Source organism: Cyanistes caeruleus, chromosome 3 (genome assembly GCF_971803275.1).
Source record: "Cyanistes caeruleus chromosome 3, bCyaCae1.hap1.1, whole genome shotgun sequence".
Lineage (NCBI taxonomy): Eukaryota > Metazoa > Chordata > Aves > Passeriformes > Paridae > Cyanistes > Cyanistes caeruleus.
Window position 1 is genome coordinate 106,085,997 of NC_141703.1, and position 23,797 is coordinate 106,109,793.

The 23,797-nt window shown below is 35.8% G+C and overlaps 1 protein-coding gene across 2 annotated transcripts in view; it reads right to left on the reverse strand.

The window, feature by feature from the left end:
- ROBO1 (roundabout guidance receptor 1) overlaps positions 1 to 23,797 on the reverse strand; it is a 686,064-nt gene that overhangs the window by 575,097 nt on the left and 87,170 nt on the right. For both annotated transcript variants that reach the window (XM_086883538.1, XM_086883540.1), the window contains exon 2: positions 20,382 to 20,522. In XM_086883538.1, the coding sequence (XP_086739664.1) occupies positions 20,382 to 20,469 (88 nt within the window). In that variant the 5' untranslated portion in view covers positions 20,470 to 20,522. The remainder of the gene's footprint in view (positions 1 to 20,381; positions 20,523 to 23,797) is intronic.

Below are 23,797 nucleotides of genomic sequence, written 5' to 3' on the forward strand. Positions count from 1 at the left end.
CTGACCCTGTTTTGAACAGTGACCTCCCAAGGCTGTTCCAGCCTGAACTATTCCACATTCCTGTGACTGTCCCCTCTGTCTACAAGCTGGTGATGTCATCAGGCTCCCCTAATTTCGGGAATCAGGACTTGACAACCGAAATTGTAGAGGCATTGTCAAGACAGGTTCCAGGTATAAATACACATTGATGCCACAAGCCCATACCTCCCTGCCCACCCATCTCTGCCTTCTCTCACTCTGTATTATAACAAGCTGCAACAGGTCCTGGTGGCCATATTCAGTGGTCTTTTGGGATGAAGGCTGAATGTCTTCCTCAGTGTTTGCTGATTGACTCCCATCTCTGGACAGGAGCAGTGGAGGAGGTTTGGTTCTCTCTCAGGTCAGCTTGTCCTGCTTAAAACCACCCATCTGGTCCTGCCTGGTTTCTGGAGCCACAGGTTTCTGCTTTGCTGGGTTTTTGCAATACCTAGGTCTTGCTTTGCTGAGTTTTCACAATATATCTTAATGTTTTGGTTTTTTTCCTGGCAGCTAAGTACCTATATGGTCTGTTGCAAACTGTTTCTGTATGTGTTTTCTTTCCCCTCCACCTGTTTAAGCATATTATAGGCTTCTAAAATTCTGAATTTTTATAGCCATATACGTCCCACATCACACACTCCTGGAGCATAATTTTGGTTCCTTAGCAAAAACGACCCAGCTCCTGGGTGCCCCAAAGTGCTGGCCCACACATATGTATGTGTGAACACAAACACACACACTCTCTGCTTTAATGATGCCTGATGCAACCAGAATTTCCTCAAAAGCCCGGTGGCACTGAGTACCATGTTCTGATTCATGCTACAGTATTAAAGTACCTAGGATTTAATTTGAACAGAAGAACTGTCTATGAATGTCTTGTCACTTGACTGAGTTTGAATATCTTCTGGAGTGGGGGGGAAATTTAAATATTAATATGAATAATGCATTAATGCATTTCAGAAAGAGATTTCCTTTCATATGGTGACTTCACACTGATCTGGTGGACTGAAAGAATACAAGGATAAGAGTTTTAAGCTGTATGATGGAAAGTTTTAAACTATGCCAAATCTCCTCCACCTTTAGCCAAAGTAATTAGGTAGCTTAGTCTGCAGACTGGAACCGGTTGCTTGACTGTGAAAAATGTGTGGCAGGGTAGTATTAATTAACAGGAATCTTGATGGAACATATTCTGCATTGGCAGATTGGCAATAAAATATATTTTTAAAAACTATATAGAATATGTACTAGTGACAATTTCAGAAATACATATATAAAAGTAATTGATGGGCTGTTCTCACATTTCTGCATCACACTTTTTCATATCCAAGTCTTTCCTGCTTTTGGTTTGTGTGATCAAAATTACTTTGTTGCTACCTGGCACTTCACTGCTACCATCTCTGAATCTTTATTTTTATACCTTTCCACTGCATTGTGTTTCCTCTCAGATAAAAGACCCTTCTTTGTTGTTTCCCCACCTTTCTTTATCCATCACTGCATTTACAAGGAGACAAAGCACTTTCTCTGTTAATACAATTACAATTATATCTGCCAGCTCCCCAGTCTGATTTAGTTTGACTACTGTGTTATATAAAAACAAAAAGTGTTCATCCCATAGTCTAGTATATTTTAGAGTGAGCTCTGTACTGAGGTTTCCTCCTGACTTCAGAGCCTATCAGGAAATTTCAGCTTACAAAGTTGTGGTTTATATGGAAATCTCAGGAAAACTCTCAAACACAACTTCTTGAGAACATCCTCCTGAGTAATGCTGTAAAATCTGAGCTATCCTGGAAGTCAATCTTGGTATAAGCTTATGGAAACTTGGCTGGGGAAAAAAGAATCTCACATTTAATGAAGCTTTTCATTTCAGACAGTGGGTTTCAGCATTCAGTGCTGTGTAATCTAAGAGCTCATGCAGGATTCTTATTTTACTCATTTTCTAATCCACAAATCTTCCTCAATACTGAATCTATTCCTTAAAAAATATAGCCAGGTGAAGGCTAAGAGAATATTTATTTGACATATAGAACAGATTAAAACACATTAGCTTGTTTTTGAATTTTCAACAGTTACTTTCCACATTGCAGATTTTCAGAAGATAAACTCAACATGAAATTATTTTAATTCCAACATAATCCAACCTCTAGATATGGAAAATACTACAGGACATCTATCACCTTGTGATTCTGTCAGTGCCCTGAGAAGAGTGGCTCAGAGTACCAGAGAATCTGCATCTCTGAACAGTGCCCTTGATCAACTAATTTTGTATTAAATCTGAGACCTCTAGTAAGAAGTGATGCATACTTTTCTCTGTGCTTTCTGTTGAAAGTGATTTTTATGTGATGAAAAAGGACAATTTTTAGTATAGTCAACATGAGATTTTTCTATTCCTATATCTTTTTTTAATTGTTTAAGTACTATTTAGTCTAGTCAAAGAGCTTCTCAAAGAACTAAATATGTATAAACAAAAAAGGATCATAAAGGTAGCATCACTACATGTGAAAGAAAAATCACAACATAAAAAAATAATTGTTTCAAAATTATATCTGACTTTCTTGCAACCAAACATTTTATCCATTTGTTCTAAGTAATAAACCCTTGATTATGGGATAAGTTTCTCTATGCCAGACCCTGGCATGAAACTCATAGGTCTTCTTTTGCAGTGATAAAATATAGTAATATGCATTCATCATCTTACTTCTCCTTGAACTGGCTTTATGCTATGGCTGTGTAGTTTCAGCAGTAAACATTAACTCCCAGCTTTTAAAACTATTTTGAAAAAATGTCTCTATTCCTTATTACTGCACTACTTGAGACAGTACACAATTTATTATTCTGAATTCATATAAATTCAGATAAACTCACTAATAAAATAATTTTATTATTTTATAGGAAACCATTTAGAAGCACATTTCTTGTGCACTTACCTGAAAGCAAAGTAGTTGCTGAGCTACTGATGTGTTTTGATATAAAAGTATTAAAAAGACAGAGTGACTATAGTGACTTCTGAGAAGGACTCAGTGGCTGTCTGACACGTTTGAATTGCACTGAGTGCTAAAAATTCTCCCCAAGTGGCACAGGGGAGGTTAATTCATGTCACCAGACATGTCACCACACAGAGCTGAACCCTTTAGTCAAATGTTCTTTTTACTTTGCTTTTCTCTTGGAAAGTAAATGTATTATTCCTGGGGCTCCTTTCTCCTTTTCTTTTGCCTTTGGGCTACAGCTCTAATTCTCATGTTAGTTCTCGAGTTCTCAGGCTGCTCACTCTAAATTTTAACAGCTAGTTGAGCATGTGCCTCAAATATTGCTGTGAGGATACAACTTGTAGGGCTTCTGCCTTTTATTCTCTCTTCTCTCTGTTACTGCATTTCTTTAATTTTGCAGATGTGTTTAGTAAAAGCCTCTCAGCTATTTACCTGGCAACTTCCCTCACCCTTAACAAGTAATTTCCCAAATGCATGAATTTTCTCTGCTCATTGCCCTCTGAGTTCAGAGTAGGGCTCCACAGTAAAAGGAAACTGCTCTTCCTTTCAATGCATACTTTGTCAAAGACTTGGACACAGCAAGAGCAAAAACTCTTCTCTCTCAAAATTTACTCAGTTCATAATAAAAATTAGACATTATTTCATGGATTTTATGAAGCTGTAAAAATTCTTGCAAAGCTATTGCTGATAACTCAGCAAAAACAGTATTCAGTACCCCAAAAACGATATTCAAAACCCAAAAATATTAGAGAAATGTAGCACTTGAGAGACAAAAAAAAAGGCAGGATGTCTGTAGTGAAATCCATCCATCTCCTTTTCATTATCAGCATGTAAACTGGGATCACTGCTCCATTATTCACAGGAGAGTTTAAAATTTGATGGTTCACTTGTGCAATATAATTTTCAGAGACCAGTAAGTAATTTGGTGTTTCCTATCCTTAGGTAAGGATGCTCACTGCTGCAGTAAACAACTACACTGAATTATAGCCCTAACATGGAAATTACCTCTGAACCATGCCGGGGTAATGACTTCTGTATGTACAAATTAAAGAGGCTTTTAATAATAGAGAAATAAAATCTTTCATGCAGAAGTCTGGTAATAAACAGTATCAATAGCCCAGCAATAATAATATGTATATTTTTACTAAGCTTACAACATGGGATGATAACTACATCTATAATTCACAAAGTGTAAAAATGCAGGAGCAATAAAGCACTAACATCAACATGCTGAGTCATTAATCAGAAGATAAGTTCCATTTATGAATAGCAATTAATTGCAAAAAACCGTGATCTCTGTTGGTCCAACAATAATTCCAGGGTTAAGTCCCTGAGTATTTTTAGACTCCAAAGAACACCAAATATTTATAAAGACAGGTGTGGAAAACATTAAATTTCTACATTCCATTTCACTTGAGTGAGCCAATCTGGGGTTTATAAATATCACGGGCCTTTGATAATTCATGTAGGAAATCATGAGAAACTTTGAGAAGATCTAAACATTTTTAGGTGTGGTTTGGATTGTAGGAGAGATTAAAAAAGCATGATATAAAGAAATGAAACATTGTTGTAGAAGCAAAATATCTATATGAAAATTATGCAAATAATATCTGCATGTGCTATAAATTAGGGAATTGGGATGTGCCTATAAAGTTGGAATGTGAAGGTTTACTTTCATGCTTGTGAAATGAATAGATTGACATTTGAATTACAAGCAGCATGTAAGATGAAGTACTTCCTATGTATTCTTTCTCAATTTAAATTTAAATTAGTTCAATTAAACAGTTTTAAATTAGTTATGTTAGTTCTAATTATTATAAAACCCATTTTTCCATGCCTTGTTTGAAGTCATTCCCTGGAGCAAGTCTTGATATGACCAGGCATGCTGAAATCTACTTTTGTGTACACTCTTTCACAAATCTTAAAACATCAGTGTGATTAAAAAAACTGCAGCATAAAACAAAACTTAAATTACATTTGAAAATTAAATATTCTGATTATCTTTTTTAACTACCATGCAGAAAAAAATTCCATGAAATTATTAACTTGGCAAATGCATACATTCTAACAGGAAAGCTTGTTCCTTAGTTCTGCAGTGTTCTGTTCCCCTGTCCCATGCCAAGAATTTCACTGTTTTATTGTTATGGTATTTTGTAGAAGAAAAAGCCAAGCACCTTTCAAAATAGATTATTTCCACCTCAACATTATTTTACTGGCCTTTTAGAAAACTACGCTATCATACATGAGTTTATGGTGTTTATTTTATTTAAAAAGCAATTCTAAAGTGAAATTAAACATTTAGGAAAAGTCAGCAAACTAATTTTATGCAAAACATTAATTTATTTTTTTCCTTTCCTTCTCTAATTAAAGTGCACTCACATGATAGAATATCTCTTACAGTGCAAAGGCTGAAGATTGGTCACAATACCTAGCTGCAATGCTTCATTTTGTTATCTTCCATAAAACTGAACCCATTTTATTTAAGGCAAAGCCTGGTAATAAATTATTTTCTCTGATGGTTCCTATGTTCTTTTAAACTGCATTCTAGCACTTTTTTTTTTTTTTTTAATTCCTAGAAGAGGAGAAAAGTAGTCCCATGAAGAAATAGCTTGCAATTTAATATAAGACTCTTCACTACACACACATATTCTAGGACAAAAGTAGAATAAGGCAATTCAGAATTGTCCTCAGAGCCTGACACCTGGAGAAGCTCAGGGATCTGAAGAGTGGAAAGAATTGCTGTATCCTGTATTAGATCAAGTGATGTCAAGGCTCCTTCACAATGTTGTTAATGTTTCTTATATTAGCATACAGGTTTCCTGCCTCCATAGAAAATGAGAACACAGATTTTAGCCTGGAGAGTGTGGCTGGATTATTCCCTAAGAAATCTCATGGGTATCTATATAAGAAAAAAAGATTCAGTAAATTTGATCCAAAACTAGACACCTATATCATTTCTGTTTCCTTCTATAGCCAATGGTGAGACACAGGCAGCCAAGCAACAATTCAGCCCACTTTCACCTTGGCTGCAAGGGTGCCCTAATTCAGATGCCCCCACTTAACATAAGCTGGAATGAATTCAGGCCCTACCAAATTTATTTCCTTGAGCATTACACAGTTGATCTTTCGTCTCCTGAGTCTGGTTAACTTTCAGGCACCGTGCCCAGAGTTAAAGCTCCAGGCATAACTCTCTTTCCTCTTCAGAGATCCGAGATGCTCTCACCCAGCTGCTGAAGCTCGTGACTCACGATTCAGGCTTTTCAGCAGACTCACTCCAGAGTCCCTTCCAAGAGGATGCAAGGGTGCTGAGGACTTCACAAAGGTTTTCCTTTGTGAAATTGTCCTCATTTCTTAGAGTGTCAGTTCAAAAGATGCCATGGAAATACATCATTTGTTCCCACAGCCTTGCTTACTCTAATGAATCCCTAATATTTCCACTCTAGTGCTAGTGCTACAAGCCTTCTGCATAACTTGGAGCTGCTGCCAGAACAGGTTAAAAAATGTACTTTTCTTGTACCATCTTTAGCTCTCCTAACAGCTTGACAACGAAGCAGGTCTCACATTCAAAATCCAAATACTTCTATGCTACAACAAAATAAGCAGGTTGTACATCCTCAGACTGACCCCAGCTTCAGGCAAGAGCCAAGGGCCCTTTCCTACACTTTGGTTTTCCTGGGAAGAAAGCAGGAACACGCAGACTGCAGCACAGCCATATAGTACTTTTCCTTGACCCTTCATTTGGATAGTTATAGGACAAATAGGTGCGAGATACACAACTTCATATCCACTGTTCAGTCAGTTGTCAGAAGAGAAATAACAGACTCTGAGGATGGGATTTATCTGACCAAAGGTAAATCCCTAGTCTTTAGTTTAATTGAGGGAGAAATCAGAAAACTAGAGAGGATAACCCCAACAGTGCACCTAGAATGCCCCAACTCTACTCTGAATTGCCTCACTTTATTGGGTAGGATTTATGTAGAGCCTCAGGGATAAGTTCAGATGCAAGTACCCACACCATTACATGTCTCTCATGATGGTTAGACAGAGGAAGACCATCAAGTTCAGCACAGAGATGGAAAATCTGCATATTTGACGGGTCCAAGCAATTTATTGCAACCTTGCTCTGTGTTACAAAACACAATGAGGTTTCTTGGTTAAGGTGTTGATCAAATCTTCTTTTTTTTTTTATTTTTTAAAAAAATTGGGTATTTGTTAAGCTTGTAGATAAAAGTTACAATGCTGTTAGGCCACTGTTTTTGAGCAGTTACGTTCAGAGTTGTGCATACAGCAGTACTGAAGCTCAATTATTGGTAAACCCCTATTGATTTTTCCCTCCTAAAATCTGTAAAAAAATATTAATATATCCAAAACTATTAAACTGCAAGAGAATTTTCTGTTGTATTATTTTTAACATTTTCACAGTATACTGTACTCTCAAAGTATGTGAACTTCTTAATTTTCCCCATGCAAAATATTATTTCTTCCCTTACACAGAAATAGAAAGTATAAAGAAAGTTACCCATATTACCAAGAGTTTCCAACAGCACTGCACAGATAAGCTGAGACATGGAAGATCTCATTTTTAAAGAATATTTCACACCTTCACAAGCTTATTTTGTGGTGAAAAATGTGATTATACTTAATTCTAATAGCAAATGTTCAGACCTGCTGAAAAATGTGTTCATGGGAATCAAATTAGATAAGTCATGGAATGAGATGTGGACTATTAATGTCTGTGACTTGGCAATTTGTTTGAGGTCTACTGTGCAGCAGCACTTGGGAAACCTGTGGCAGACGCATGGATGGGCTCCAGTTTTGTGTGGCTGCACAGGAAACGAGACAGGCATGCTAAAATCAGCAGCTCTTTTTTATATTACCCTGACTGCAGTTTAGGAGCACTGTGGACTCAAAGATGGGGGAATATTGTAGAAAAATATACTGTTCCATAAGACATAAATCCAACAAAGCACAGTCTTCTCTCATCTTAAATTCTCCCAACATGATATTCCCAGCTCTTTATGAAATACCCTCTGAAATCCTTTTAGTGGGGACTCATTTCTGCTGCACTCTGTCCACATCCCTCTCTACAAAGCCCAATTCTCATGTGAATGTCTCATCCTTTCAAATTCTCTTTTCCTGTTACATCCAAAAAAATTGGTGAGTAGATTCCAAGACTAGTGAAGGATGGAGAATTTATGAAAATGAGACAAGAGTGGGAAAATTTATTAGCCTGCAAATGTACAGGACTATCAGAAAAGCTAAAACACACACAAAATATCAAAGTGCACAGTAATATGACCTGCAACAGGAGTTCTGATAGTATGGAAAGCAGATAGCATGGAATGCTAACTTGTGTCATACTGAACAGGACAATGACATGAAGTGAACAGGCTTTGATCACAGATGTACTCAAATGGCACAGCATATTCTATTTTCCTAAGCCTTTAATACAACCATGCTCTGACTTTTCTACATCGATTTCAACAGATTGGCTCTCCTACTCAGCACCTCCCTCCTGGAAATTTATTTAGCATCACCTTAAGAGCACAAAATACTGGGTAATCTTCCTGATCACTTCAGCAGTCCAACTCCTATTCTTCAGGAGCAATGTTTATAAGATTGGCAGGATTTTCTCTTTCTAATCTAAGAACACAAAGCCTTTTTTCAAATTCCACCAATATATCAAATACATCAGCTGCTGAACATGAGAATTCCTGGCATATAGAACTGGAGTGCATTTAAAGTAAATTTTTTTAGAACTGCCAAGAAGACATCAAGCAAGCCTCATGGCCATTTTTAAATTCTTTCTCCAAAGTGTTAAGGATTTATTAGGAAGGGTAAAAGAGTTCTTTTATCTGACCTTTTTTTGGAAAGCAAATAAACAAACAAACTAAAAGCCACACAAAACCAAACAACCTTGAGCCTCTTCTCCCACATTAAATAAACATGAATTTGGTTCACCTGTAACCATAGAAAGTTGTAATCTAAATTATTGAGCTAATCAAAGGATAGGTCTTAATAAGCGAGGCATCAATATGGTGGAGTTCATTACTTTATCATTAATGAAGACTGAAATAAACTTTCCAGGTGATGGAGAACTTTACTGTATGCTTGAAACTGAACAGGAAAAAAAAAATTTGAAACATATTTGCACCTGATAAAAATATCATGCTATTCCTGCATCTTTTAGCAGATTAAAAAATAAAAAATAAATATATCTGTATATAAATGTGAGCTAAAGCAACTAAAAGGAAATATATGCAAGGTAGGAATGAAGATTTCTGCAGTGAAAATGCAGCAAACCAGTCTTTTAGAGCTGGGAAATGAAACAGGGTGTACCTCTATGAGGCTGAATGGAGATATTCAAATAGGAGGCAAGACAAAGGCTTCAACTGAAGATGATTCAGACCCACTTAATTGCTCCCTTTCTGTCATCATTTGTCTGAATAAGGATTTTACTCTAGTTTTACTCTAGATCTTCCCTCAAATTCAAAAAACATGGGAAAATGTGCTTTTATGAATTTCAAACATATTATTATTGTAGCCATAGACACAACACATTATTTTAGTCCTTTTGTTTTTTAAAAAAGAGGGTAGGCTAGTTGCTTTATTCCTAGTTGTGTCAGTCTTTCTGAATTAGCCCAAAAGGCTGCTCTGCAAGTGGTGATCAAGGGATTTCAGTCATTTCTTACAATGTGACTGTAACACAGATTGATTGGAATTTATGCAGTAATAGAAAGGTTAAATATTTTGAACTAGAGCTCAGAGTCAGACTTGACACTGACTGAATAACTTCATAAGCTACTCCTGACCTCAGACCATCCTTCTCCTCACTGTACTAAGTTTCTTAGAGGATTCAGACTTTCCTGCTAAAGCACACACAACTTAAACCCTCTGCAAAGCCTTTCGAAGCCATGGGAGACAAAATCCCTTAATAATAGAATATTTATGGGGGGTAAAAAAATTCAGGAATCAGAAGCCAATTTCATTTACAGGCTTTATTATAACTTCTAAAATGTCTACAATAGCACAAAACACCAGAGCCCTGAAAAAAAAGCAGCACTATGAAATAAAGACACCAGACAGTGAAAGAACAGAGACTGTAATGTATAGTCAGGGTGCCAGACTAGCTTTAAATAAGCTCACTCAGTTTCCAGAAGTAATCTAGCCATGACAGCAGGGAGGTCAATTTGGGAAAGCTGTCTGGGTGCTGGAAAGAGCTGAACCTAAGCTAACATTTTGACCTCTCCATGTAGCAAGTACTTTCAAGGACAGAGAAATTTCATTAAAAAAAAAAAAAAGCTTCAAAGGGATGGAAAATAAACCAGGTAGGCAGTAATCATTGTCCTCTTCCCAGCTGTGTCATGCATTTTAGTTCAAATTCAGAATTGTCTGTATGTTTTGAAAATCTTTCATTAAATTCACACAGCGGTTGTGAGCAGTATGTCAGATTGCCATGACTGACTCATGAGACCAATCCAAATTACCTTCTTCATCCCAAGTCTTAAAGTTATCACCTAAGAATCTTTCACTACTGCAACAACTCCAACTTAAAACCAGAAGCCCTCTTTGAATGTTATTTCAGAAACAGGCCACCAGAGAGCTGAAATTTAAAACCAGATGTTACCTTCCTTGTGCAAGGTGGCTGAAGTAAACGTGACATCTGCAGGAAAGCAAATCACGGCTATTTCAGTCTGTAAATTGGAAACAAATTTAAAAATTGAAGGCTAAAACTCTGAATCAGCACAATGCCCAGTCCTGATTTCAGAGGTAGATAAAATCCAGCACATCAGCTCCCTCTCATGAGCAAAGATGCACTTAACAGAAGTGGCAAAAAGTGATAATAGAAACTGATGAGCAGAAGTGGTCATGGGCACCACATCCTTCAAAAACATGATGCTTCTTTATTTGTTTTACAGGTCAAACAAGCAAAGAGGTCTAAGTGTGCAGCAGATTTCTACAGTTAACCTGTCCCAGACATTTTAAGTAACATACACTCAAAGAAAATGCACTTACATATAAGTATCTTCAAAAAGCACAAGTGATCAGCTCTGAGCTAGGTCAGTGCCATGACCTGTAGTGAGTCCTAGTGAATATAACAAAGCTTATTTTCTGAAACTGTATTACACATGAACAGAACATGGACATTTTCATCTCTATTTTCAAGTGCCAGATGGATGCAAGAACTGGAAATTGTTTAATCTTACTTTGAGTACTGCATATGAGTGCAGTCCTGAAGGGCACAGCTGATCCATTTTGCAAATACAGAAAGGAAAAAGCAACCCTACAAGCATCCTTTTGTTGCTTACCATAAACCACCTTTTAATTTTCATATTTTCATATATTAAAAGTCTGACCTTGATGGTCACCAGCATGTCTAAATGAAGCAGGCTTAAAACCTCAGTCATTTACGATCAGATTTAAAAACCAAGTTCTAACTAACATAATGAAATTTTACCTTTAGGGTAATATTGGGCAGAGAATTAAAAAAGAAAAAACAAACAACCCAAACAAAAAAACCAAACACAAAGAAAAAACACACCCAAAATGCAATTAAAACCATGTCTAAACATGGGAACATAACAGCAAATGGCTAACCAGATGTGCTTCCCAGCACTTTTAAGGGTTATTTTATCTTTGTGGTAGCCTGCAACAATGCCTTGAGCAAAATACATTTATAAAGGATAGGTGTTTCTTTGTTTTTATGCAGCAATGGAAAGGGGACTGACTGGCTTAATAGTAGCTGTTACACAAAATAATAATAATAATAATAATAATAATAATAATAATAATAATAATAATAATAATAATAATAATAATAATAGAATACATAGAATATTTGATGATATTTTAACCATTCATATACAATAATTACTGCAAGGAAAAGGGTTTAATATGTATTAAAAATAGAAACTCTCCAAAAGTCACAGCACCTACAGCCTTATACTGCTAAATTACTCAGTTGACTCCTCTGAATATGGGCCACATACAAGTTTTCTTCTGGGTCAAAAATAATATTGGAGATTGTTAAACCTTTACTATTAGAGAAAAGTAAAGGAGTTTCATGAACAGTTATAAAATGCATTAAAAATGGTTGGAATGCAGAAGATGCAGCAATAGTTAGTTGTACAATGCTGTACTGATAATACCATCACAGTATAAACACTTGTATAAACTTGAAATAAAGTTATTGTCAATCTAAATCAACAGTTAGGGTTGAGAAATGAGCTTAAAATAAGACCTGCTTCTTTCACCAATGTGACTTTGATTTAAAATTCAGATTAGCTAAAAGGGAGTAATTTCCTGTTTCATTTATGCAAAAATAAGGTGGCAGACTGACAAAAGGATATTTTTTTTCTGCATATGCAGATACAGGTGCATATAAATCACCCTTTGTCAGGGCAGGAATTCTGCAAATATGTTCAACACATTAAAATATCTAATAAAGCATCTCTAGACACTCTATTTACAGCACTGAAAATAAATTAGCAAGTGCAGATATATCTGCTCTAACCCCTTGAGTAGTCATAAGTGAAAACACCCTTGTAAATTGTTACATTCTTTTACTGATATGACTGAAATTAGTTTTATAATTGATGTTAAAGACATGAAATTGCTTTGAAGCATTAACAGATTGATCATCTAAATAAATATTAGAATCAAGAGAGACTGTCATTTTGTGCTCTACTTTTCTAACTGAAAATTATTCTCAGGATAATTGAAAAATTATGTAAAGAAACATTTATTCTTGTTAATTTTAAGATGGGTAGAATAACTTATTGGGAAAATTCTATTTATATTATCTGCAAAGATAGAGCATTTATGCCAGTTTTTCCATTTGAAACACAATCTTTACAGAAGAATTTAAGCAAATGTATTATTCTTAGATTCTAGTGTGGAAATGCCTGTACAGTAACCTTGCTATCAAATTGGGACTGTCACAGAGCTATGTAAATTAGATAGGCTTTGCAACTTAAGTTTATAATGCATATGAATATTCATTATAAAGGTATGCAAAATCTGATTATGCCTTTTTCATAACTGGCATGTTTTTTGTCCCCAGGAGGCTAAAAGCTTCAGGAGAAACTGTTCATGATACACATAATCAATTTACCAAAAATTTTACCAATAAAATCTTCAGATTCTGGGCTACACATTTACAAAATCTTTAGCTGTGGCCAGCCAAGTCCATATAGAAAAACTGATTACGTCCTCATTATATATAATCAATCTTTTGATATCCCCATGATTGTGATTATTTTTTTTTTTTATCTTAAAATATATCTTAGAGGGAAGTCTTCCCAAATCCTGATTTTGAGATCAGCTTTGGTGAATGCTCTGTCAGTGCATCCAAAACAAGTAGAATATCAGCATATTTTGAGGAAAATCACAGGCATCAGCTTCTCAAGGGAAAAAAAAAAAAAGGAATAAATGTCTCTGAAATTACATCTTTGAATAGTAAGAGAAAAGAAAGACAAAAAGTCTTCCTTCTTACACACACAGAATCAGCTTAGAAAGGCACCCACCTACAGGCACAATGACAGCAGCTGTAGCATCTCACCTCTATCAGTCATAATCTAGAACAGTGCCACTTTCTATTAACCAAGCAATAGGGGAACTAAAATTACTTCTACTGGTCTACTCAAGTCACTCCGGTTGCTCCAGTGCATTTTGATGACTTAATTAGGAAGACAGTGCAGCACATGTGGTTTTCCAGCCAGGTTCATCACAAAGGCCACATCATCAAAGCACAAGAGTTGTGTCTTCTACAGCTAGATTAAAAATAGGGATTTCTTCATTAAGTGTCTTGCAGCTGACTGTGCCTCTTGGTTTGTCTCCATCTATTCAGACAATTAAATAAAGCGTCATGCTTTATTTATTTCTTTTTAAAGGCTAATAAAGAAGCCGTGAATTGAAGTACAGCTGGCAATCTTTTTATTTATTAAGACCTCAGTGTACACAGTGACAATCTCTGGAAGGCAAGGCACGTGCTGGGATTTTTTTTCTCCCTTTTTAATATAGGTCCTTTTTGTGCCACAACATTTCTCCTAATAGGAATTAGAAACCTTTGTCATCCTCTCAAGCAGGGAGAGGAATCAGAAAAAAACCAAAAAAACAACAAATCATAAAAAGCCCAAAACAATTAAAAAAAAAAGACAAAACTAAACCTACCATCCAACAGGGAAAACCTAAGTTCACACAAAAAAGAAAAGCCCCCAAATGTGAAATCTGAGTACACAAATCTGAATACTTTGAAAAAGAGGGGTAAAAATGACAAAACTGTAAAAATTAGCTGGCATATAATTGAGTCAAAACATTTAAAATTTGGTCACAATACTCCAAATTAATAAAAAAAGAGTGATTTGCTTTTACTTCTATCAGCAGGGATGGATGACTAAAAAAATTATACAATTGTTATGTAGGTATATTAACTGAAAATATTATGTGAGATTTGCTGCACGCTTTTCATTTCCTGATAACAAGAAATTATTATCTCTTGTGTTATTAAGTAATCTCATTTATGTGGCCACAATGGAAATTATTCATGGTAATCTCATACCATGGAAACACCATAATATTTCCTTGCCAACAAATATATTGTATCATGATGTAGTGGGATCTAGCATTAGTCCATGAATATTAGGACATGTTAAAAATATTCTACAAGGGAGGATAGCATATTGCTCTGCACGTCAAAGAAATGCTCCATGAGGCAAGATGACTTTGCAGTTTTAAGAGTTACTGACTGATAATTGTATGTCATGATGCATATTTACAAAGGCATATGCACATGCATACAAAAAAATCCATGGTGAAATGAGATGATGTCAGGTGGTAGCTCTTTCTGCAAGAGGTTTAAGGGTGTGCCTACGCACTTTGCAGCGATAGGAGAGAAGGAAGAGGCCAATGTGAACACAAACTTGGTGTTTATCAGACCAGAGACAGCAGTTTCTCTTAACTCCTTATCTTTCTTTTTATTCACTCAGCCTAAATAAAACCCTTTCTTTGGAGGGTCTAGCCAAAATGTGTGGGGTGTTTGATTTGGGTTTTAGTTTGGTTTGCTTTTTTCACTTCTGAACTGACAAAAATTTTCTGGCTGTTTCAAATTAATTGGATGTGTATGATAGAAGCACATCTTTCTACATGTTCCTTGACCCCAGGAAGGCCTAAACTGTCAATCTACTCTCCCTGAATTTGACCTTGACTTCCACAACCTACAAACTTGGTGGCACTTACAAGTGGAAGCAATGCATTAAATCATCACTCCTTGCTACACATCGCTTACAGATGCATTTGTCACTGTTACATTAAATTAGGATCACAAAAATGTAATTTATGGCCAAGAGTGACATTTCATAAAGCCTGTGAAAACAAAATTACCAGTGAACGTGCACCAAAACACAGTATTTCTTGCCACTCCAGTCTGTCAACAGAACAGATCCTCCATGATTATGCTCTCTACAGCAGAAGTTATGTGATGGAAAGTGAAGAGCATGACAGGATGGACCTGGGAGCCTGGTTGGTGAGCTGGATTTGAGCTGACACTGTGCCCTTGACCTAGGGAAGGCTACCAACATAGTGGGACACTTTAGTGGGAACACAGCCAGCAGGGCAAGGGTGATGGGCTCCCTCCTGTTGTCATTCATGAGAGCACATGGAAAGAAAAGAAAAGAAAGAGTACATCCAGTGCAGAGTAAATCCATGTGCCTTCCAACCTAAGGAGTTCCCTGATTCCATGAGTGTTCCTACATCTGAGCTATTCACTTCCATTCATATCTATATATGTATGTATTGAATAAAAAATAGATACATGTTATCTTCATTTGGGCTCAGATTCAAGGACAGAAATGGAAATTCCATGGAGTTTGAGGACATATTGTTAAAAATCTGACTCTTTTAAATCGTATCCTTCCTCTTTCAGAGTTAACATTACTCTGGGATTTTTAGCCCTGATAAAGCTGCACCTTCTCAGGTACAAAGTTTTTGTTTTGATATTTTTTGCTTCTGTCCTTTGCCTTATTTTCCCTGTGACCTAAAAATCAAGATTTGGAGGGCTTACTGGCTCATTTCACAATAGTTACCAACATCACTTTACTTTCAAATAATACAAATTTATAATAAAAACCACAATGTCCTGACACTTTTTTTTGTTTGTTTTAATATGAGCTTTGCTGTTGGATCGCTTGCTCAGAAAAGGTGAAAACTATCCTCAAGTACCTCCCAAATGAAAGACTTTAGATCCATTTCCACCATTCTTCAAGAAGTGCCAACATCACTTCATTTTCTTAGCTCAATGATTCTTCACTCTTCCCTTAGATCTTCATCATCAGATGCTTACATGAAATTCAAGAAATCAATTCTCTGACTCTCTGCCTATGCCAAAAGACAGCCAATAGATAAATTATGGGTTGCTTGAGTTTGGCTGAACATTCCCTTTTTTAAACACTATTTTCAGAAAAAGACCTACATAACCACAAAACTAGTTAAATTCTTCATCTGAGCAATTTGATACCTTGTTCAGTCATTGACAGATTTATTTTAAATATTTGATTGAAAATCCATTCAGGCACTTAAAAAGTACAGAAGAATGCCTGAATGCATGTTGCAAGACTCTGGTTTTCTTTATGAAGCAGCAAATTAAGATCTTCCAGTGCTAGGAAACATTTTTTCAATATACCTTCACAAGTTTCAGAGAAACTAGAAGAATGTGGAATTTCTTGTCAAAATGTATCAATCAGACATATAAATCCTAAGTACCATATTCTGAGAGCAAGTTCAGTAATGTTACAAGTAGGTCAAAAATAAAAATCTTGTGTTCTCTAGCCAGATGACAAAGTTTTGAGAACTAAAAAGTTAATTGTGATTAAAAAAAAAAATAAAAATTATACCAAACAATTATGATTGACTTGACAAAAGACCTAGTGAAAGAATATTCAGATTCCAGAACAATTGTCTCTTTTTCACTGCCTCTAAGATTCTATAATAAGCAATCTGAATTTATGGGAGTTTCATAATGAACAACTGTTTCCTGTTAAAAACAGGCAAACAAGTTAGGATGGTGAATTTATTTCCTGTAGTGTTTCAGTAATAAGACAGGAAGTATTAGGGAAAAGGAAATTTAAAATATTACTTTCTGCCCCAGGAAAAGTCAAATCCTGATCTGATCTTTTTCAGTTAGCTTCTATGACTGCCAAAGAGAGTTGTTTATGTTTTTTACGCTTACTCCCATGAATAATTTCTCAAATTTATGTTTCATAATGTGTGTTTTATGTCTTTTATGTTATTTTATATATCTGCATCTCTTGAAACCCATTTTCTGGAGAACTAATGCACAGTAATTGTAAATCACAGAGTTCTAGAAACTCTGTCAAAAATTTCTCAAAAACCTGGGTTCAAAAGAGGTATTTTTCTAATCTTCCTTTCCTAAGAACTACAGAGAATTCTGTTGCAAAAATCTATTATAATCTATCAGGAGCATGAAAAATTTCTCTTTGTTTGTTTTCAGCATTGCTGACAAATTTGTCATGTTTTTACAGGTCTTTCTTTGTGCAGGTATCTCTGTGAAGCTCAAGGATTAATGACACACAAAACAAGTGGCATCTGCTCCAGTTCCAATGGAGAGATCTTCCACAGCACACACTGTTAAAGAATCAGGTTCCAAACCCAGGCAAATTCAGCCAGAATGCTCCTGTCATCTTTATCACCAGCCCAAAATTTGGTAAGCTTGCAGTTATTGATGTTGAAAAGAAAAATCAGTTTAAATTATTAACATCTTTTGCTGTATGTCAGATGTATAGTTTTTTTGTTCCTAGACTTTTTTGGCAGTCTAGGAACTGGTAACTTTAAAATAACTGAAAACACAGAACTCAACACATGCATCTAAATATAATTTAGCATTAGTTTATGCCGTGTTTTCTTAGATCAGTGCACTTTAAAATCAGCTATCAAGTTTTCCAGCTTTTAAATATGCAGAGCAACTGGCAAGGAAAAAAAAAATCACATCTTTCCCAGATAGTGTTCAATCCCTGATTAAATAAAGATGTGCCAAGGCAGAGATACTTTATGCCTCAGGAGACAGCCATAGTGGAATTGTGAGTGTATTTTATATGTGAATTAGAGGTAAGATGTAATGACATGAGATGAAAGGCTCAGCCATGGTTTTAATAAAGGGGGGAGACAGTGCTTCCCTGTGGACCCCATATGCAAAAGAGTGAGACTCAAGGAGAATATATGAAAAGATTCAGCAAAAAACTACAACAAATGTTTCAACATTAGAAGGCTACTATTAAAATTCATCACATTTTACTGAAGCTGAGAATTCCAGATCTGAGGGTGAGCTCTAACGCATTTCTGATAACTTTAATTTCATATGACCAACTATGTCGTCAGTAAGGACGGAATAATTTCAATTTTTAGGTAAGACAGAATTGGAGAGTTTGAAACCAGAACATTTCATTTTTTAAAATGTTTCTAATATAATCTAAAAATAATTCCATTTAATTTGTTATTTTAAGAACATATTTTTAATTGCAATAAAATTTCACAATTTAGTAGAACTATGTTGGCAGACATTTTAGCTGCTTAGTGCTTTTAGCAATCCTCAGGAAAAGCTATAACCCATTTCTCTATTGATTTTTTAAATTATTTTTTTTATGGCTACAACCGATTTCTAAAGAACCAGTATTTCATTTTCTCTCAATAAATTAAGGAAAAAATTGAGATTTTTCACAGTTCTCTCTCTTTCTGTACATTGAAAAAAAAGAAATAAAATTAAGAGAGAGACATGCCTTTGTAAGGAATAGACATGAAAAGAGCAAAATGAATGGGATGAACTGCTTAAAGGAAAAAAAATAATCCTGCTTTATTTGATCTTTTGTGATAATCACACTCCTGGCACCCTGCCAGCAAGGCTCAGCATGCTGATGTCTGGCCAAGTACAGTAATCTCTTGGTTCAAGTCTGAGGTCTGTGATGAAAATTACAAAGCAGGGACAAAAATCAAAATGCCACCTGTGATTTTATTCTGAAGCTAATTTGATGGAAAAAGGAATACAATGAAAACAGTCTTTTTAGTAAAGACTACAAACCTATGACTAAATTGAAACCAATGCAAGTGGATGGAGGTAGCGATCATGCAAATACATTTGGATCTGCAGGCATTCCTTTTAAAATGAGCAGTAGATGTCTTTGTGACAGGTAAATTGCTTTGAGATTATGTTTGAAGTCCGAGGTCAAACTTTTAAAATGATAATTTTAACTTACATCTTTCTTTATTCTGGAGTCTTTCTTAATTTGAAAACAACAAAACCAGGAAATAAAAAAAAAAAACCAACCCCAAAACCAATTTATTTCCTTATTTTATTTTCTGTGAACCACCATTCAATACAGGTGAACAAATCCTTGAGGAAATCTTTTTCCTTTTTTTTTTTTTCCATTGAGTAGTCTATATTTGAGCTAGCTGTCCAGAGATATGGGGAAGAGAATTACATAGCCACAAAATTCTACATTCACAATGTATTCAAATCAGAAATTCAGACAGTAAAGTCTTCTTAATTATTATTCAGATTGAAAGCAGAAAAAGCAACCAGTAAAACCAGCATGATCCTTTTCTTTCTATATAGTTATTGTGTTTTCCTGAAAGGTTGTACATCATTAGTGGAACTGATCAAAATTTGTTTAGATTTTTCTTTATAAATATTGAATTTTTTTTCAGAATTACTTGGAAGCTGGTTTTAGAGATTTGTTCTTAAACAAGAACCCAATGCAACAAAACATTTTGTTTTCTTTGTGTTACTAGAACAAAAATCCAGTATTTGCTGAAGTGCTACAGGTTCCCATCGCCTTCTTTATAAAATTAGGACAGTATCTTGCCATTTTTATCCACACTACTCCTCTCTGCACTGGTAAGAATTACCATATGTAAGCACCAGGACAATCCCTGATCTCTGGGCCTCACTGAAACACTGCATTCCAGCATACCCCAGTTGCTATTTTGCTCTTTCTTCAGGAAGGTTCTCTATAGATTTCCAATTCTCTTTGATATTCAAGTCTGTTTCCTCACTCTATATCTTCCCCCCACCGACTGTGCTAATCAAAGGAATGCTTTAATAGCCACCTTAACCTCCTCTCATATTTTTACACCACTCCTTTTCTATATTTTCTTTTGAAGTTAAAAAAAACCCCAATCATTGCAGCACAGACAATACAATTAAATTACCAAATTCTGCCTGTTACTCATGCAGATACACTCACAAATTTCTCAGCTCCACACATACACACGTTTTAACACCCAGAGAGAACTTCAGGTATATTCATGCACACCCTCACATGGACAGCAAAAAAAACCATGAACATTTATGTTTAAATAAAAGGTACCTACCTGGAATGAGCTGACCCAGTAACTGATGGCATCTGGAAAGGCTGAATACAGCTACCACAGCCAGAAAAGGATAATGTTTCCATTTCATGATGTGTCCCTGCTTGCATTACACCAGCTCGGCTGCGCTATCGTCAATGTCACCTGCAATACACCATGGAAATAAGGACAGAGGAATTAATGGTAAATTGAGGTGCTTCCAAATATTTTTGTCTAGAGTAATTCTATGAAGAATGCTGGTTTCAATATAGCTTTAGCTATTAAAACAGTGTTAAATTATCTAACAGTTAGGCAGCTGAAAACCACAACCAGAATATTAGCTATCCTTGCAGAGAAGACAACCACAAACCAGATGTTTTAAAGGGAGACATGAGGATCCCCATAGAGCACATATGTGTTTTAAAGAGCTGCATGTTGTTTGGTTAAGTTATTAAAGAAATTGCCCACTTCAACAAGATAATTAAGTAAATGTTTAATCCATCTCAGTGCAAGGAAATACTTAAGCCCTTATGTAAGTTGAAAACACTGCTAAGGTTATTCAACTTATTATGAAAGCAGGGTAAAAACTTCACTTTAGTCCTCTTATGAAATTATGTTTAGCTAAAGGAGGATTACAGATAATTTTACCCAGTAATAACTTAAACAGTTAAGAAAATTTTCTGGTGACTTTCTATGTTCTAAAGGGCAGAAAACTTCCATCTGTTTGACAGGAAAATGGAATCCTGTGAAGTAAGACAATATTTTGAATTTAAAAAGAAATCAGAAATTTTTAACCAATATATGACTTTTAGACGCACCTTTCTGGCCAACACATCTGTAGATTAAAAAGCATTTGCAGCTCTTCTGGTGCTTAAAAGTCATCTCTGCTCATCCTATTCATTTGTTTATTTTTCACCTATGTTAGTGCTCAATACAGACTTGTCCAGAATGGAATTTCTGGGGTTTGAAGAGCCCCCTGAAGATCATCCAGTCCAATCCCCTGGCAAAGGAGGGTTACCTGGAGCAGGTTACATGGGAATGTACCCAAGTGGGTTGGGAATGTCCCCAGAGAGGGAGACCCCATGGCCTCCCTGGGCCTCAGGCCTTGTTTTCAGCCTATTCCTGATGCCTTTCCCCTAAAGCTTTCTAAAATACATATGGTGTTTTGCAGATTATTTCAGTAGATTTTTAAAAGCAGTAAGATGCTTTTTAGATAATTAAATACACTCAATCTGAAATTGGATTTATTATTTTGTTTTGGCGGGTTTGTTTTGGGGGAGGTTCTTTGTTTAGTTTCTCTTAAAGGGCTTTTCTCCCAGTGCAAACACAAATGCATGTGAATGTAACATTCCATATATTTCATAGTATCTGAGGCTCATGTCAAGGTCTTGATGGTGAAAACAGACACTGTTTTAAGTGTCTGTCAAGTTATGAGATGTGCCAAATTGCCTGACCCTAACCAACAATTAGAGACCACCAAGCAACTGTAAATCTGATGTACACTGACACATCAAAATCTACTCCAGCAATAAATAATTATGTTAGACTTTGATAACTCTACAACTACACCTCTTATTTCACCCTCCTTGTCCTCCTTGTAGTTAGTGTATACTCAGAGATGACCAGTTTGGATGATGAATCCTATATTATCTAAATGCCAGCAGACATAATTATAATAGTGAAGGAAATTACAGTGACACAGTCACTTGCTCAATCTGTTGGGATGGAGGAGTTTCATCTGTAAACCTAATACATATTTAATGAATACAGATTGAAGAGTTGCATGACTACTGGGAGCATTCAGTGCCACCTGACACTTTTAGATGTTCAAAAATGCATAAATAAGTTTAATATTAACAGATTCAATCTCCTACACATGTTGCATTTTAAATTTTCTTTTTGTGTTGTACCTGTGCCTCTACTATCTTAGCAACTAAAAATAATAGCAACCCATTTCCTATTACAATTACCTGTATCCTAGAAAATATTTTACTTTTTTTTTTCTCATTTCAACCACACTGCACACAAAAACTCCAGGTTCCTTCCATTCTCATTCTTTTAATTTCCCCTATCACTCATATGGTTGCTCTTCTGTTGCAAAGAGCTTGACAGCTTTTAATGGCAGAATTAACAGCAATTAATGGCCAAGGTGTTACTTACTGCTCTAAATGCTGTTCATGGTATGACACCAAGACTGAAATGAGGATTTGCAGGCTCAGACCCTTAGAGTATCCATCTCTTTCTCTGTACAGTAATATAGGTTTGCTCTGTAAACTATTTATACTTTGGTTCCAGACTCACATTGTTTCTTCACCTTTACTTTCTGCTGCAAACACAGAACTGAATGTTGTTTCTAACACAAAGCTGAGGAGGCAGCCCTTAGGTTTTGCTTCCTCAAACAAAATTAGAAAAAAAACACTTTTTTTCTGGTTTTGTTTGGGGAAAAGTTTTAATTTTTGTCTTTTTTCTCACCATCCAACTCTATTTTAATCAAAAATAAATTTTGATCTTTAGCCAAGGTCAACTGACCCCAACTGTAAAGTTGCAGAGAAGAGATGAATCCCAGGAACACACTTGATGGGACTCACCTTCTCTGTGAAGGTATGTCATGCATGAGTCCAACATCTTGTCTTTCCATACCTCTCTCTTGCATTTACCTAACTGGTAGACTATGACTTCTTTTTAATCTCTGTATGTGACAGGGCTCCACAGGGAGCTCTGACCATGAGCACTTGGCTGTTTAGTTAAAAGTTTTTCCACCCTCTTACTCTGCTTGTAGGCTTATGTTTGAAATATTGCATTTCATTCTAAAACCTGAAATTATTTCAGTGTCATTACAAAATTGTTCTTAGAGAAAATTTCAGTGAAGACAGCTTTCATGAAGCCAAATAATTTTAATACGAAAACAGTGGTTTTTAATCTACAGTTTAAAAACAAATCCTGTAGGTATTCCTTGAAAACAATCTTGAATAGGAGGCTAATTCTCTTTATTTGAGGTGCAGAGCTTCTGAAAGAGTAGTCCTGATCATTGGAAAGATAAAGTAGAAAGAATTGTCATCAGAATGGTTTTCAGATAGAAACTGAGTCCAGCAAAAGAGAAACAAGATCTTCCTTTTCATCATCTACTGCCACAATGCCACAATTCTTGCACTACACAACAATGAAAGAAACACCCAGAAATGTACTGCAGCCAAAGGGACTCAGATGCAATTCTCTGCAATCATTTTTTCAGTGTCTGACCTATAAAACTAATACTGCAGAATAAGGACTGGCACTAATTAGATGCTGCCATTGACAGGAGAAAGATGCACTCAGCACAGACACTTCTGCTGGCCTGAGACCTCACCTCACCCAGTATCAAATGGCCACAGACCTTCACCAGAATGTGCAAGAAATGATTCAGATCCAAGGCCTTGTCCTGAGTGCACAATGAAGATAAA